An 18,154-nucleotide genomic window follows, 5' to 3' on the forward strand; every position below is an offset into this window, starting at 1 on the left:
GTTAATTAAAACGTAATTTATGTGACTTTGTATTGCAACTTGCCTGCCTCCAAAATGTTTGGCTGGGTGCGCCACAGTGCCGCACTCTCACTAACAACTGCAACCACAAACCCAACCACTCCCCCCACCCACCCCACCAGCCCAGACAGATCTACGAAGGTTTGAAGCTTTCGTGACTGCAAGTATTCATATTCTTAGGTTATTTCGGTAAAGTCACGTAAGTAAAAAATTAAAATTAATAAAAGTAAAATTAAAATAAAAATCACGACGTTTCGGAGGCAACACAAGCTTCCGTCTTCAGGTGCATCCGTCACAGCACCAGTATATACGGGGTAGTATCTCTTAGAATCTCTCATTTACTTGATACAGCAATCGTGCTGTGACGGTTCCACCTCAAGACGGAAGCTTGTGTTGCCTCCGAAACGACGTGATTTTTATTAAATTTTTATTTTACTTTTATTAATTTTAATTTTTTACCTACGTGACTTTACCGAAAGAACCTAAGAATATAGATATACGAAGGTTCTCCACCAGCATTGCAGAGCCGTGAATAGCAATAGCTCTGCAGTGCACTGGGACTTAGGCTGCAGCAGAAACAAGTTAAGAGGTTTCGATTTAAAGCTTTCGTGACTGCAGGGATTCATCTTCTTGGTTCTTTCGGTAAAGTCACGAAGAAGGGAAATAATAAAAATAAAACATGAGAAAATAATTCTCACGACGTTTCGGCCACAACGCAAGCAGCCGTCCTCAGGTGAAGACCAGGTCTCCCTGAGACAGCGTCTGAGGACGGCTGCTTGCGTTGTGGCCGAAACGTTGTACGAATTATTTTATTATGTTTTATTTTTATTATTTTATTATTTCCCTTCTACGTGACTTTACCGAAAGAACCAAGAAGAAGTTAAGAGGTCTCCCCTCTGTAGGACGCCCTGTGTAGATCCACCACTGTGAACAACTCGGCACAGGAAATCGACGCAGGCCATCACACGTTGCAATAAACAGACCCCGGCGTGAGCACACACACGTGGATGGAAGCGCAAAACAAAATTAATAACAAAAACAAAATCCAAGCCGGCTATTCGTGCTGCCACCCCTCGTGTGACAGCAACCCACATGATTTGGTGCCGTTCAGGTTGTAGGAAAGGAGCCGGTCATTTTTCTCCGTCCGAGTGGTGCCCAACGGAGTGAGTTCTGTCCCACGAGGCCCTGGGGTGCGTGGCCGAGCTGTGTTCACGCCACCCTCCCTGCCACCACGGCCTTCGCTGCTCAGTGGCTGAATCCACCACGACCGCCCCTATTGCCCAGCCTTCTTCTGCAGCTGCCAGCCCAGCCTTCAGTTTCTCAACGACTGTATCCCCAGTGTTCACACCATCACTAATTTCGCGTGTAGCGCAATTATCTACAACCATAGCAGCGATTGTTAACCCCTCTTGGTTAAATGTATTCAACTGTAATGGAGGCACATTACAGAATCCGATACGAGGAATGTCTGGTTGGCACGCACAACCGCGTGCTGAACGCATTTGTCATGGGGAGACTCACTGATGTGGCAGGCGCAAGCTGACCACCATTCTTCCTGCACAGCCTACAGGAGCACCTCGCATCACTGCGGCCCGTCCAGGCTGGAGATGTCCAAGCGCACACGGCCAAAATCCTTCCCATTCGCCGCAGGGTGACATCAATTCCGTTTCCGGATGACTACTGCGCATTTTAGTCAAGTGTGAGCCGGAGTTGGAGAAGCGTTTTTCAAAGACCAGCGCCCAAGTCACCGCGAGTGTCTAGTCCTACATGGTGCAGCCAACCGGCGCACATCAAATGCACTGCTGCTGGCTAGGAAACAGAGTGGAGGCCACAGCAGTTCACAGCGGTGTCTCCATCACTGAACGACTACAAATACCGCAACCTCTGCACACAGCATCGATTCACGCGGTCACACGCACCAGCGCGCATCCCGCACTCACTGCGCGATTTAAACATATCTACACGGGATGGGCGACCTCCGCGCATAACCACTTGTCATAGCCTGCTGTGCGGCTACGTGGTGGGGCAGCAAAGAGGACAGTAGCTAAGCCTTTCTTGTGCTGTACCTTTATAATCCCATGCCTATGCTCCCTGCTTTCAATAACCCCTATGACTGGCACAGCGTGGGGGAGGCCCTCATCCGGCAGTTGAATGATGGCAGGGCTGTGTAAGCACGTTATTGCTCCGTGCTGTGTTACATGAGGCCACATTAAACACCAGAAAAAATATAAATTTATGGCACTTGAGAGTCTGGTTCAATCTTAAGTGGCTGAGTGGATTCATGCCCACAGTGGCAGGGCTAGTGCTCTACCTCAGTGGTGCTGTCAAGTGCTTGACATCTCAGCCACCACCCAGCTTGCCCCCTTTGTCAGCCGTATGAGGCAGTGCGATCTGACGCCACGACCGGTCGGCGCAGGTAATGGCAAGTTGTTGTCGTCAAAGTAGAAGCCACACCAAAATCACATTCCTCCTGGGCACCACTTGAGGCAATGAAATCTCGCTAAAGCATTCGTCACATGCCTGTCCTTTTCACAAGTACCTATTCGTAAAAAAAATACCCGATTAATTTGCTACACAAAATGGTGCTAAAAGATTTGAAACAATGTGCTTCATATGACGGTGACGTGTCAGTTCAACGTTGCCGCTTCTACATTTTCAACGTAGCAAATGCAATGTGATAGCTCCGCATTGATTGGTTAAGGACCATGCCGCCATGCAAACCGCTTGAGGCGGACCAGCACACGTCACCTTGTGTGGCGTCGGGGGGGCCGGGCGTGACGCCCACAACGCGCGGTCTCTCCGTGGACCAAATTAAATGTCTCGGTGAGTTCATCGAGCGAAGGCGAACACAAAAACTGCCGATTTCTCTCGTCAGCAGGGTTGAGAAGCTTAAAGACCACGGTGGCACGATGCGGACGGCATTCTTGCGTCCTTGCCTGTCGTCTTTTCTCGCAATTTCTCTCATCGTTTCAGATTTTTTTGTAAAGTACTTTGGTTATAAAGTAGAATACAACTCAGGGTTGCCCCCCATGTGCAACAGTAGCGAGATTTCACTGCCGGGAGAGCAGGTCGCTCAGGCAGAGTGGCCCCAGGGCCCGCGCGGGGCCGCGTGTCCTGCGGGCGCCGACTCACATTGTTGGCTGGGGTCGGTGTCGGTCGTCTGCTTGACGTAGTTGGAGGGGAAGAGACCCACGGCGCCGCCGAGTTCCCCCTTCCACCAGTCGGGGTCGCTGCGGCTCAGCACGCCGATGAGCTGCCCCTTGGAGAAGGAGAGCTCGTCCTCGTTCTGCGCCACGTAGTCGTACACGCCGATCACCTGGCACACTGTGACATGCGGGGCGGGGGTGGGGGGGGGGCAACCTCAGCCAGGCGGACGACCAGAACGTCCACCACCACCACCATAAAATATTTTAAAATACTTAAAAAAAAAATACGCTTTAATGAAATGTACTGTTCGAGCTGCCCCTCCTCCTACCCCCTTCCCCCATCGCCCCTCCTTCTACATCCCCCGCCCCTGGGCGTGGCTCCCCGAGGCTTGCCGTGACGTCAGGGACCACGTGGTGATTTACAGGCAACGTCAGTTGAGCGTCGACAATTAGAGCCGTAAAAAAGATCGTTTAAAAATATATATTTTTTATTTTTAATGATAGAATATAGTATTGTCATCAGTATGACACACCTATACGAAGTTTGCAGTCGATACCACATTGGGAATACGGTTGAAATTGAGTTACAATATTTTTGGATACGACAACACAAACAGGAAGTTAAATAAAAGTGTGTAAAACTTTTAAAATATATGTTTTGGATTTTTTAATGATAGAATATCGTGTTGTCATCAGTATGACATACCTATACGAAGTTTGCAGTCGATACCACATTGGGAAGTGTGTAAAAATTGAGTTACAATATTTCTTTTTTGAGGATACAACAGACGAAGTGAGTTAAATAAAAGCGTGTAAAAAGGTACATTTCTCTGGGCATACGCATGAGTGTGGACTCACGCACGGAGTACACGTGTGCACCTGTGTCTGAGTGCATTTGATTGCGTGTATATGTTGGGGGAGTGGTAGTGCAACGGTTAGCGAGCTGCGCTATGAACCCGGTGACACGAGTTTGATTCCCGATCACGGTCAATTATTTGAACCGGTCCTGGGCATCCCCTATGTCGACTCAGCCTCAAATGAGTGCCTTGTGCGGTGTGTAAACATCAACACGGGAGAGACAAAGGCGGTCGGACATAGTGCTGGCCACCCACAACCCCATGTGGCGTTCCAGCCTTTATAGGTGCTCGCTAACAGCACTTGCCCGAAGAGTCTGTGATGCCTATAAAGGGGATCATTGTCTTTTGTGTGTGCGACTGTGTATGTGACAATGTTCAGTCAGTCATCTCGGTCATCTCAGTCAGTCGACCCGTGGCACCTGCTGGGTCTGCCCCGTGACCTCCTGCCAGCGGGCGTCCGACACTTCACGTGGCCTCAAGGTGCGCATGGCCTGGCACAAGCGTCGTGGTGACGTCACCGCCACTTAGTGGCGAATGGCGGTTGTTGTTGTTGTGACAATGTTCATGTGCCTACACAATATGTGCACCTGTGACTGTGCATGTGTGATTGTGCACATGTAAAAATGCGTGCGTGTGCCCATCCATAATGTACATGTGACTGCAACTATGCGTGACTGCATATGGAACTGTGCACATTCCCGTGCGCGTGTTCATGCGCAACTGCGCCTAACTTGACTGCGTACGCGTGTGACCGCGTACGCGACCTGTGTACGCGTGTGACCGCGTACGCGACCTGCGTACGCGTGTGACCGCGTACGCGACCTGTGTACGCGTCATATTTCTCGTGGCCTCAAAGTGACCGCCGCGTGTGCGGGCGCGTGCGTGCGTACCGGTAGGCGTGGTGTATGGCACCGACTTGGTCCCCTCGCTGGGCATGACGGGAGTCGACTTGCCGCTCGTCGGACCCAGCAGCTTCACGTAATTTGCCGGGAACCACCCAATCTGGCGCTTCTTGCCCCGCGCCTGCACACGCGCAACGGAGCTCCGTTAACGCTCGCGCACGCCCACGCCCCGCCACCCCCGGCGAGCGCGTGCCAAGTGCGAGCGCGTAAGTGGCTGGCTGACTCAAGGAGGTCAGAATGCTGAGCTGGCACCGCTGAGATCCTGGGGGGTTCGAACGCAGGTTTCAGCCGCCCGTGATCAGACCAGATTCTCAAGTGCAGAGAACGGATGGCCTCAGCCCGGTCCACCAAGGACTGCGAAAAAAAACCCCCATCATGTTGAATTTGGTTCTGCACCTAATTTGGCCGAATTCTAACCGTGAGAATCAACAAGCACGGTTTTGATTGCCATGCGATGAACATTTCGCTTTGGCAGGGTGGGTGGAAAGGTGCTACTCTCTACTGAATGAACCAGAGGCCACTTAAAGGAATCTCAAAAGAAGTTCCATGCCATCCATGTCCGTGGTCCATTCTCTAAACCGGGGGGTGTGGGGGGGTGGGAGGGTGATGCCCGTCCGTAAGAATTCCACATCGACACTTTGTCTCGTGACATGACGCCGGAAGCGCAAACGGAAAAAAGAATTGAGGAACAACGCACACAAACGAAGGAACAACGCACACAAACGACGCTTTTAAGCACGTTCCAGCGGCGCAGTGGCAAGGGGAGTGTGTGCTGCACTTGCCTGCAGCTCTCCCTCCCACCAGCCGTTTGTCGCTTTCTTCCTGATGAGGATAAGTTGCCCGGGCGACAGGGTGAGCTGCTCGGGCCCCGTGGCGGTGTACGACGCCACCACTTGCGCAATCTCTGTCGCACACACAAACGCGAGCGCACGGACGCGATCGTCGTCGCACAAGAGCGTGTCACTGCCGAGTCAGTTGGTGGGGCAGCGAGAGTCCAAAAAAAAAAAGTAGAGTCCAACCCACCTGGCTTCTTCCCCATGCTGCCGGTCTTTCCAGCCTGGCCTGGTGCCTGATCGGAAATAAACAACAATTAGACGAGGCAGGCAAAACAAACATGCGCGTCGATGGGTCCTGTAACACTTTCGAACACGTGTTTATCCTCGGAAGCATTAATTAGTGATGGCCGTGGTGGTAACGCTTGCGCCAGGCACACGAGGAGCCGTACGTCCGTGATGAGAAAATGGGGCTCAGATAGCAGCGCCGGACGAGAGACTGGGTACTAAGAGGTGGGTCACATTTTAGTTTTTGAGCGAATCTCCAAGTGTTGGGCAATTCCTTCAGAAATTTGGCCAGATTTCAAAACGGTAAGTCTCTAATTAGGATCATCAGCCGACCGAGAAATTAGCAATTGGTCGGATGAAAGGACAACAGAAAGACGACCAGAGATTATGCATAAACGCTCTCAACCTTAGTTGTAAGGTGTTAAACACGGCGGTTAACGCTGGCGATGATGAACCAGAGGCCACTGTGTACCTCGCTGTCCTTGGGCCGCACGTAGTTGGAGGGGAAGACCCCAGAGCGGCCCTCGATTTGGCCCGTCCACCAGTCGCCCTCCCGTCGTGTCACCACGATGACGTCGCCCTGCGCGAACGTCAAGTCGCCCGGCTCTCCGCTCTCGTACGCGTACAGCGCCACAAACTCTGCAAACGCAGCGGCAGCAGTGGGGGGGCGGCGTGAGCACGGAACGTCCCCGCGTGCACACACAAAGATAAAGATCCCCCGTATAGACTTAACAGACTGTAGGGGCAAGTGCTGTTATCGAGCACCTATGAAGGCCGCAACGGTACACGAGGGGGTGGGTGGCCAGCACCACGCCCGACCGCCTTTGTCTCCCTAGTGGTGATGTTTACACACCGCACCAGGTACTCATTTGAGGCTAAGTCGACCTAGGGGAGGCCCGGGACCGGTTCAGATAATCGTCACTCGTGTTGGCCGTGAGCGGGAATCGAACTCGGGTCGCCGGGTTCATAGCGCAGCGCGCTAACCGCTACACTATCGCTCCCCACGCGTGCACACACACACTCGCACACTCCTACGTGCCCAATACCACGGGTGTAACAACTTCTCAGCCTCCACCAACCACCGGTAAATCATCATGATCTATTCAAGAATCAATTATTTTGTTTGCGGTGCTTTACCCGTCTCGTGTTGTTTACTGCGTTTCTTCTGCCCTGTTTGAACAGTTGTGTACGTGCATATAGCGTGGGTGATCGGAGGCAGTATTGTGTGGTGACTGGCTCATGGTGAGAAAATTTACTCTGCACATCATCCCTCTGGGGCCAGTACCATATTGTGGGGAAGTTGAAAGTGGTTGTCTTTTGATAGACTCGCCCCACCATACGAATGTGGAATTGCTATCACTGGATCAGGGCTATAAACAGGAGATAATCACCGCTTGCATGCTCATATTACTTTTGACTTGGTGAGCAGTGCGGTGTGGATAGTGTGGGTAGAGTGGGTAGTGTGGGTAGCGTGGGTAGCGTGGGTAGAGTGGGTATTGCAGTGTGGTCAGCGTGGATTGTGCTGGGTGTGCGGGTCACCTTCCTGAGGTGGTGCTGGTGATGGTGCCAGGCGACTTCTCACTGGGGAGCCTGTGAGGACACATGAAAACATCATCAGCATCACCAGCAGCACCACGCCTCACAGAACGAACAGCTGGAGCCTGCACAGTCAAATTGCCTAACTTCACCAAGTCTCTTGCACTTGACTGTTTATATCAAACAAACAAACACGGACAAGTAGGATATCCCTGATTTAATCCAGTACAATTCAGAGATATGCAATTATCTGAGCAGCGATGGGTAGAGGTAAGAGTGGGTATGATGGTGTAAAGCTACTGGGTGTGTCAGTCATTAGTTGTGTCGTTTGATCACCACGTACAAAATACAGTCAGGTCCTGCGAATTTCATATCAGGGCTCTACGACACTTTCAACCACTATTGAGTCGTGACATCGCCAACACGGTGGCGTGTAGCATAGTATATCGACAAGGCTCGATCATTGCAACTCACTACTTTACGGAACGGCTAGAAAAAAAATGACCAAGCTGCAGCATGTACAAAGTTCTTTGGCATGTATCGTAACGGGTCCTCTGCAAGATCCCACCGTGTCCGTCCAGTACTCGCCGAGCTGCATTGGCTTCCGGGTTGCCGAACGAATACATCGTAAGGTCGCACTCATTACACACAAAGTGCTTGCCAATAACGAACCACAGCACCTTCCTGATCTCATCAAGGAGCATTAACCATCACGTGAACTCCGGTCATCCTCGCAAGCGGATTCTGGCTAGCCATCGAACAAAGACGGTCACCGCATGCGCTTCTGACATTAGGAAGCCACTGGGAGCTATGAACTTTTAAATGCATTTCTTTAGAGCTGCTGTTTGTGTTGAGTCGGTCGTCCTCCCCCCCACACTTCCGATTACCATGGTTGGCTACGTATGGTGCGAAAGAAGTGCAACATATACATATACGTCAGCTGCTGGGTGTCAGGCGGTGTGTGTGTGTGTTCGGTGCTGGGTGTGTCAACTGCTGGGCATGCTTCAGGTGGTACCTTGGCCAGAGGAAGCCGGGGGTGCCGGGGCAGGGCGTGTGGGAAGTGACTTCATCTTGGCTTCTGTCTCACAACCACGAGAGGGGACATCGTGGAGATGAGAGGAGGCATCACTCACAGCTGGCGGAAACGGGCGAGGGCTGAGTCTACTGGCTTGGGGCGACACGGGCTTGGTTTGACGAGCGAAGGACGCGGTACCTTCAGGCATGGGGGGCCGTGGAGATGGGCCGCGCTGGGACCCATCCGAAGAGGTTGACTCCACACTGAGATGCACAGACACATACGCGCACACACGTGAAATTGCACACTTGCAGACACGCACGGTATACACGCTCACACACATACAAACGTGATATGCAAACTCACACAGACAAGTGGCAAACTCACACCCACATGCACACAATGCAAGTATTTGCCCGTACACGCATGTGTATACTCACATGCATAGACCAAGATCCCTAGCATAGCAAGTGCTGTTAAGTGAGCACCTATGAAGGCTGGCACGGCACACACGGGGGTGGGTGGCCAGGACCACACTTGGCCACCTTTACCTCTCTAGTGGCGAGGTTTACACACTGCACCAGGTACTAATGTGAGGCTGAATCGACCTTGGGGAGGGAATTGAACTCGGGCCACCAGGTTCATAGCACAGGGCACTAACCGCAGCGCCACCGCTCCCAGCACACAAAGACACACACACGCAGATATAGCACATACACCCCCACGCAACAGTTCTGATGGAATGGTATCAGCGGTAAGGCAGGGCAAAGCGACAACACGAGTAGTTGCTGACAGCTCAAGATTCTGCTCAGTGCGTATGGGGGCCCACACAGGCAACGTTGAGCAGGTGCGTCAAAGATTAAAGCGGTAAAAAAAAAATATTTTAAAGCACGCAAACGTAGCTTAGCGCGAGATCCGTTCACAGGGGCGCCACGGGTTCCCACCTGAGCCCGCGACGCACGGGTCCAGAGATGAGTTTCACGTAGGACTTGGGGAACCAGCCCTTCTGGCCGCCGCGCGCCTCCCCGAACCACCACATGTCCTGCTGCTCAAGCACCGAGATGACGTCGCCCTTGTTGAAGTTCAGGTGGTTCTCTTTCTTGGCACGCCACGGGTAGAGGGCCTGAGCCTGCACACCCTCGACCGGCTCTCCCTGCGCTCGGCGCGCACACACACACACACACGGAGAGAACACACGTGTGAGCAAGCATGACACACACACACACGTATCAACGTACACACAGCGCTACTGTTGCGTGTGCAAATATGATCAGGTGCTGAATGCAAATGTCGAGGGCTGCGAGCCACGAGAGGGCTTCAGGAGAGAGTTTGTGTAGTGTTGTTGATAATATGACTTTGAAACCCCCCAGCCCACCTCCTACGCATTTCCCATAAATATGCTAAATTCCTCTTGATATGCAAATTATTTTGTCAAGGCGCTCTTCTTCCACCTCCAACCCAGCTTATATGTATGCTAAATTCCTCTTGATATGCAAATTATTTTGTCAAGGCGCTCTTCCCCCCCTCCAACCCAGCTTAAAAAGACGCTCCAAGCCTGGGGTTGTCATTCAGACTCTGTCTTCTCGACAGACCTGTTCTTCACCTGAGGACGGCTGCTTGCGTTGTGGCCGAAACGTCGTGAGAATTCATTTATTATGTTTTATTTTTATTATTTTATTACTTCCCTTCTACGTGACTTTACCAAAAGAACCAAGAAGAAGAGTTTGTGTAGTTTTTTGCAATTCCTCTGTTAAAGGAGCGCAGGACCACAGTTGCATGGCCACAGCCGCATTGTGGATTGTCTTTAAGTTTCTATTCATGAAGTAGATGTGCGCCTGTTGACGTTCTGATATTGTTGATGGTTAAACCAGTGCGCCTTCGAGGAATGGCGAAAGACAGGAGGTGCGAGATTTTGGTCTCGGGTGAGGTGTTTATTCTGGACGTCCTGCGTTGTTCCACGCTGTTTGACAGCGTTCTTCCAGATCTGGGTGAGATGCTATGTTAGTGATGGCAGCGCGATCCCAGAAGGGGGATAAGGACTTGAGATAGCGACGAGGTACACTGTTGAGGTCTAACATATACACATGCACACAATCACTAATACATACTTAAAACACAAAGATCAAAACACCATCCACGGATTACTCTGTAGTCTGCAAAGACAAAGATCCCCCGTATAGCCTCAACGGACTGTTGGGGCAAGTGCTGTTAGCGAGAACCTCTGAAGGCCGGCACGGTACACGAGGGGGTGGGTTGCCAACACCACGCCCGAACGCCTGTCTCCCCAGTGGCAATGTTTTTACACACCGCACCAGGTACTCATTTGAGGTTGAGTCGACCTAGGGGAGGCCCATGACTGGTAGAGATATTCGAAACTGGTGTTGGCCGTGAGAGGGAATCAATTCCGGGTCGCCGGGTTCGTAGCGTGCTAACCACTACACTAACGTGTGCAGTTTGCACACACACATCCTTCAATCTACACATACACACACCCTTCAAATCAGCGCGCACACACACAACTCACAAACACACGAGCAACACGACAGTGCATCTGTCACCGCACACCTGTCCTGGTGTTGGCGAGGGCGACATGGACACGGAGGCCGGGGTGAAGGCCGAACACGGTCGCTGGGCTGCCCCCGCGTGCGCAACGGGCTGGGCTGTCGCGTGAGCGGCCGTGCTGTCCAGCGATTCCCAGGTGCCGCCCCCTGAATCGCCCCCCACTTCCGTGGTGCTAGTGCTGCCCGGCCACCTGCCCGACCAAAAAGGAAACAACTCCATTGCAGCCACGATGATCTCACGGGACCAGATCCCGCATGCGACTCACGAATCACACGTACACATCCGGTCAGCGATTAATTCACACACCCACACTTTCACAAGGTCAAAACAAGGTCAAAAGTTCATCATGGCCAGAGGCAGATCTAAACACTTTTCATGGTTGGGGGGGCGGTGGTGCGGTCCCACATTTCATGCCTTTTAAATAAGGCCCCTACAAATATTTACATTTCAAATACCGATTTTCAGGACCTCAAGTGAGAGGGAATCGCTCCCATTGTTCCCACCCCCCCACTTTGGATCCGCCACTGACAAGGGCCAATGCCGCTGATGTTACATCACCTCGCCATCGCTTCCTTCCGAAAGATCCCGTAATCGCCACTCAAACTTCGTGGACTGCCCTTGTGGTGTCATCCCCACCAATGTCTGGCTTTCCCCTTGTTGCAGTTAAGACGACATTCAAGGATTAGTAATACAGCCTCATCATGATCATCCGGCTTTAGCTTGCAGATTTACAATGATCAGCCCAAGCTGACTAATGCGACAGAAAATGTACTATTAAACACGTATTTATGTTTCTGCAATATTTTCAACTTCTATTTATTGTACTTCAGTGCAGTTACTTTATTTTTCCTTTTGTTTTGTTGTTAATTTTTAGTTACCGCAGGCCTCTTGCGAATGAGACTATCATGGCCTCGCGAGTTCTCCACTGGTTTAACAAAATAAACAATGAACTTGACACGAGGTCTCCCCTTGGCCGCTCCACCACATCTCTCGGCAACCTGCCCTCCCCCGTACCAACCACGTCCCACCAATCACAGCCTCCTTCTTTCGATTACATCTCTCAACACTTTGCTGCCAACTTCGATTCCACACTTCCAAATTGCATGCCCCATCCTTCCATCGCACGCAGAGTAACCGGAAGTAAAGTGGCCACTATTGTACAGAAAACGATTTGAGAAACAGGACGGACATACGCGGTGCTGAAGTCTGCCCAGTTGCCACCACCTCCTCCTCCACCTCCTCCTCCTTCTCCTCCGCCTCCTCCTCCTGCTGTTGCCAGTAGATGCCCCCCACCGTCTGGGGTCTGGGCCTGGGTGCCCCCCCCAATTTCGCCATCGGGAATGCGCTCACTGTAGTTGGCAGGAAACCACCCGGTCTGGCCACGCAGCTCCCCACCCAGCCAGCCCGGCTCCCCAGTTTGGTTCTCGTCGACCTGCAGACAAGACGCAACAAAATCATCACGGCCGTGGTCTATCCACTGTTAGATAATCCCAAGCGGGAACCTCTCTCTCCTTGCCTCGTTGAGCACTTCCCTGCATTTTATTTGTCAAGTGTCCACGTTTCTGATGCGCGGCGTTGCCGGTGAGGTGCACCGATTAAAAACACTGGCACGTAACACGTGTACACACACACACACCACGTTTAAACCAAAAAAACAATCACAAGTAAAAAGCACACGTGTATATGTATGACGTTGTTTAAAATGTCAAACTATCAGCTCGAAGTAATGTTGTGTGTAGGAAAATATAACCCTCTCCATATGAACCTATGATCCTTTCCATATTTCTGACTCCAAAGTAATAATTGATCCAGAAAAGCTGGAAACCAACTTCAGCTTTAACCCGAACCCTTGACCCCATTCAAACCACACCCAGCCTCAGAGCCTCGCACAATAGCTGTGAGAAACTTACCCAGTCCCCTTTCACCTCCAGGCAGACAGCGGCAGAGTTTACAAAGAAAAGAAGGGAGAGGAGGCTTGTAAAGAGAAGCAGAGAAACACTACAGAACACGGCAGCACAAGACAGTTCAAAAAGGAATATTCACAGCAGAGAAATACGACTCAAAGTAAGCTACTGCCCAAAGCAAGTGCAGACACATTGCAGCGAAGTAACCACAGAGATTTTTCGATTTAAAGCTTTCGTGACTGCAGGGATTCATCTTCTTGGTTCTTTCGGTAAAGTCACGTAGAAGGGAAGTAATACAATAATAAAAATAAAACATAATAAAATAATTCTCACGACGTTTCGGCCACAACGCAAGCAGCCGTCCTCAGGTGAAGACCAGGTCTGTCGTGACTTTACCGAAAGAACCAAGAAGATAACCACAGAGATATAAACACGCAAGTTCTTTTGCAGCTGCTTGCAATCCAAGTGTGGTTGTCCGTGCCGGGCTGCGTGTTGTTCTTCTCTCAGCGTTTTGCCGCATGCTGCTGCGGGCATCTTGGGGAGGGTCACTGGGTGTGCCCCACTTACACACGGTTTGCCTCGCAGTCTTTCGACTGATGAAATGAACACGTTTTGCAAGCGCAGAGTTTGCCTGATTCGTCGTCAATTGGTGTGACGGGCAGCAAGCCACTACGGGCCAAAGGGGGAGGGGATGTGAGTGACGGAGTTGGAATCACATTAGCAAAGCGACACTCTACTGGGGGTGTTGTTAAGACTGCGATTAGATGGAGTGTCTATTGCACTCATCGTCTTTAAGAAAAACCGTCAGAGAATTTAAAGTGACGCTGAGAAAAAAAAAGGTGGGGAAGATATGGACGCTTCGTAAAGTGAGTGAGTAGTCAAAGAGGGCTTACGAGGATGACGTCGCCAGGCTGGATCGTGAGCTCGTCCTGATTGCGAGCCTCAAACGGATACAGCGCTCGGTAGTACGCCACCTTGGACTCCGACGAGTCTGTTAAAAAAGCAACGCAGCTCACTCGCGTTTCCACGATACTATATTAATTGTCATGATGTTATGGTTTTACAGATATAATTTTTCTGTGATGCTGTAATTGGGTTTTGCGTATTATACAGTTTTTGTGATTTTATATACTTCCAGTCAGGGAAAAAAAGTCCATCTTCATGGTTAATTGAATAAATCATGTAATCATAGAGCTTCACAAACCTATACAACTTATAAATGCGTCTGTCATTTACGCAAGACAGAAATAATTTAACAAATGATTGCGAGAGCCTAGGCCTGCAGTCGTGATGCAGGAAAACCGAACGTGTTTAACGCGTAACACAGCCAATAAAAAAAACTAAAATCACGACAATCAGGATCTAACGATATTCCGCAAAAGGCACAATGCGGTGGTGACGGCAGCACGGGGTGGGCGACAGCGACCATTACCCGAGGGTTTCCTGACGGGCTCGCGATCTTGTTGCCGCTGCAGGATCTTATTGAGGCGGTCGGCCAACTCCATCTTGTGCTGATGGTTGGCGGGCGCCGCTGTCGGACCTCCGGAGGCGATTGCATCCTCCCCGGCAGCCTGGTCGCCCTGGGCGTCCTGCCCTGCGCTTCTCCTACTCGCGCACAAACACAGCCCTAATGTCAGCCCGCAGTTCTGCGGGGCCATCTTGTCACGAGCGATGCACAGCATTAATTTTGGAGCTTTCGTGACTGCAGGAATTATTCTTTGGTTCTTTCGGTTAAGTCACGTCTATGCCTGCTGATGATTGCTTGTGTTGCAATCGAAACGTCGTAATATGCTATTATTGAATTTGTTATTTTATCTTTAGACGTGACTTAACCGAAAGAACCAAAGAATGATGCACAGCATGTCAGGATAGCGATTTGCATTTGTATTGATCGATTAAATTGCCACTGTATATATAAAGTAGGAAAAACCAAACGCACTGGGCAAAGAAATTACTGAGCTCGCTAAAATTATAAACGTGGCAATGTGTCCAGCCAAGAATATTCCCCGCCTAGTACCAGATTAGTGCAGCTGAGAAGCTCACAGTGATGGACACCATTTGAGAACCGTCTCTAAGCGGTAGGTCTCGTGTGGATGCGGGCGAAGTGAAATTAAGTCACAGGCCGTACACAGCCCACGGTCCATAGATTCCATCAGTTCCCCAGCCCTGGCACATCGAGAGGCAGCAGCGCGCTCTTTACCGCTTGCTCTCCGCTTGCTCTTGCTCCTCCGCCTCCCGCTGGGCTCGCGCTCGCTCCTCCGCTTCGCGCTGGTGCCGCGCTCGCTCCTCCACCTGCCTCTGCGCCCGTGCGCGCTCCTCGCTCTCCTTCTGCGCCCGGGCACGCTCCTCAGTCTCCTGCTGCGCTCTCGCACGCTCCTCCACCTCTCTCTGAGCTCGCGCCCGCTCCTGCTGCAGCTGCTGCTGCCTCTCCTGCTGCAGCTGCTGCTGCCTCTCCTGCTGCAGCTGCCTCTCCTGCTGCTGCTGCCGCTCCTGCTGCAGCTGCCGTTCCTGCTGCTGTTGCCGCTCCTGCTGCTGCTGCCGCTCCTGCTGCAGCTGCCGTTCCTGCTGCTGCTGCCGTTCCTGCTGCAGCTGCTGCTGCCTCTCCTGCTGCAGCTGCTGCTGCCGCTCCTGCTTCAGCTGCTGCTGCCGCTCCTGCTGCAGCTGCTGCTGGCGGCTGTACATCTCCCGGAGCTCCTGCGTGGGGGAGAGGCCACAAGGGGGGGCCGGTGGTGCGGAGGGGGAGGCCGCAGGTGAAGTTCACCTTCAGTCCCGGACTGAGGCCCCTCCGGCGGGTCCATGAGGGATGACCTCCCCAGGAGCGTCGCCTCTATGCGGGCTCCTGATAAAAAAAAACCTCGGCCCTCACGCTGAAGCCTCCACGTTTGCAGTCAACGCTCGATTGTCCGTGCGCGGACTACCCGTAGTGCGCATTAACCGTGCTCATTTGCACCTTTTCGTCAAGGGTTAGTGACACGGTGCCCACACGTTGACTGCAAACACGTAGGCAAGTGAATCGATTCCTTTAAGAAGCAATAAAAGCAGACAGCACGTTCTAGGTCTGTACCCCCCCCCCACCCCGTTGTATTTGGGTAAACAATAAACACGTGTTTTGGCCTAAATTAACATACGTTTACATTATCTGCACTTTTGTTTCACCTGGGCCACACTCCCACCCCCATTGCTTTGGATAATTGAGAGTTGACTGTAATGGGGGTGGGAGGAGGGGTGCATCAACGGCAACGCCACCACCTCCCAGTTCCTGACACTTATGAGCACTACCATCCTCCCAAAGCACTGTCAACATATCCAAAGGTCTGCAATGTCCACCGGTAACGTGGAACCTCCCCGCACCGTCTTTTGATTGCCACACAAATCCACGGCGAATCACGCAGACGGCCACGTTAGTTGGAGGTTTGTGAAAAGCGGCGCTGCCCGATTCAGCCCAACGTGAGCGTGTACTGTTGGTGTCACTTAGAGAGACTCAACCAACGCACAAACAGGCTGCAGACAGCGTGGAAGACCACCACAAGGCGTGCAGTCATGCCTGCAGCCGCAGCGATCATTTCCATCTCGCTTACACCCCTTCGGGTGAAACAATGACAGGACTGCCATCTCCACCGGCGAGCAGTGTTTTGACTGCGATTAGGGTTAGACGCACGCGCGCACACCCACACTCACACACGTGCACTCGCGCGTTAGGGGTCTCCAGAGCAAGCTCTGTCGAGGCAGCAACGGCAGCGACAGACTACAGCACACAGCTCGCGGTACTCATGTGTGGCAGCGGCACAGCCACTGCCTGTGCCTTTCAGTAGACGAGTCGTCATTTACACGGCCGTGTACAGCCTTTTGGCAATCTACTGCTGGAGGAGGACCATGTGGGTATTTATGCATTCTTCACCGTGCTGTTCAATGAGGGGCAGTGCAGGCATAAACCCAGGAGCATAAACGTATAGAATAGTAATGTTTGTTTGCAGTACTGCCATCTGGCAACCTGTTTGTGTGAGATGGCCAACCATCCAGGCTCTATCCAGGCTTCCGAGATGTTGACAAGATGGGCCGCCACCACGTTATGGTGACATGGTCATACGTATGGGTGGGTGTATGCTGGAATAATGGATCTTATTATCATGGAAACTTCTCCACATTGGGAAAGCAAAATCCTGGCACGAGCCAAGAACGCTGGTGAACAGGCGCCGCACTCGGGCAATGGAGACACGGACAATGGTGAGTGAGCAGGGAGTAAGGATGGCAGACAACTTGAGCGCACAAAAGAGCAAGCTACGGAGAGATGAGACAGCACGGTGAGGAGTGTGCACTGCCACCGCCGCCACCGAGTGCTGCATCGCATACAACCATCCAGGCCCAGCCATGCAGCGTGACGGGCAGCAAGCCACTACGGGCCAAAGGGGGAGGGGATGTGAGTGATGGAGCTGGCATCACATTAGCAAAGCGACACTCTACTGGGGGTGTTGTTAAGACTGCGATTAGATGGAGTGTCCATTGCACTCATCGTCTTTAAGAAAAACCGTCAAGAGGATTTAAAGTGACGCTGAGAAAAAAAAGGTGGGGTAGATATGGACGCTTCCTAAAGCAGATCGCGTTTACCAAAAAGATTTTCTCAGCTTAACTTTAAATTATTTTTCCAAAAGTAATCACATTATTACGGTTAATAACAGCAACATTTAACAGTATGAAAAAAATCCAGTTCTCAGGTTTGCATTTCAACATAAATAAAAAATAAGATTTCTGCGGGAGGCACTTAATTTATGGGCAAATCTGGTGGTCTCCAATCAGCCTCCTGCAGTACCAAAAGAAACCCTTAAAAGTAAAAGCAGTTTCCCTCCTAGGGCATCGCAACAGGACGGCAGTCAGTAGCCTGAGAACAAGATAATTTGCACGGTGATCGCTGTGACGTTAGTGCCCAAGTGTGACTGGTGTGTGTGCAGCGGAGCGTTGCGGCGCCCAGCTACGAGTGTGTGACCTTCAGAAAGAGGCCTATCTGTGAGAGACAGCCCAGAGAGGCACAGAGACACTGACACACGAGCCCGTCCACCAAGCCCGGCTGCAAGAGACGGGGAGGGGTGCACAGGAGTGCGTGTCGCATAAGCCAGAGGAGCCTGAAAGTGCCCGGCGTTGGTGCACGCCGGTGCCAA

The 18,154-nt window shown here is 51.8% G+C and overlaps 1 protein-coding gene across 3 annotated transcripts in view; it reads right to left on the reverse strand.

Moving 5' to 3' along the window:
* Positions 1–18,154, reverse strand: part of ITSN1 (intersectin 1) — a 63,057-nt gene that overhangs the window by 18,651 nt on the left and 26,252 nt on the right. The window contains exons 16-30 of one of the 3 annotated variants that reach the window (XM_078878313.1): positions 15,202–15,695; positions 14,434–14,606; positions 13,895–13,992; positions 13,008–13,022; positions 12,291–12,529; positions 11,101–11,287; positions 9,480–9,688; positions 8,734–8,798; positions 8,536–8,598; positions 7,524–7,574; positions 6,457–6,623; positions 5,947–5,992; positions 5,706–5,827; positions 4,912–5,044; positions 3,151–3,342 (exon numbers count right to left, since the gene is read on the reverse strand). In XM_078878313.1, the coding sequence (XP_078734439.1) occupies positions 3,151–3,342; positions 4,912–5,044; positions 5,706–5,827; positions 5,947–5,992; positions 6,457–6,623; positions 7,524–7,574; positions 8,536–8,598; positions 8,734–8,798; positions 9,480–9,688; positions 11,101–11,287; positions 12,291–12,529; positions 13,008–13,022; positions 13,895–13,992; positions 14,434–14,606; positions 15,202–15,695 (2,254 nt within the window). Of the gene's footprint in view, positions 1–3,150; positions 3,343–4,911; positions 5,045–5,705; positions 5,828–5,946; positions 5,993–6,456; positions 6,624–7,523; positions 7,575–8,535; positions 8,799–9,479; positions 9,689–11,100; positions 11,288–12,290; positions 12,530–13,007; positions 13,023–13,894; positions 13,993–14,433; positions 14,607–15,201; positions 15,696–18,154 lie in introns of all 3 variants that reach the window. The other 2 variants (XM_078878311.1, XM_078878312.1) reach the window with 2 other exon arrangements.

Source organism: Lampetra fluviatilis, chromosome 50 (assembly GCF_964198595.1).
Source record: "Lampetra fluviatilis chromosome 50, kcLamFluv1.1, whole genome shotgun sequence".
Classification (NCBI taxonomy): domain Eukaryota; kingdom Metazoa; phylum Chordata; class Hyperoartia; order Petromyzontiformes; family Petromyzontidae; genus Lampetra; species Lampetra fluviatilis.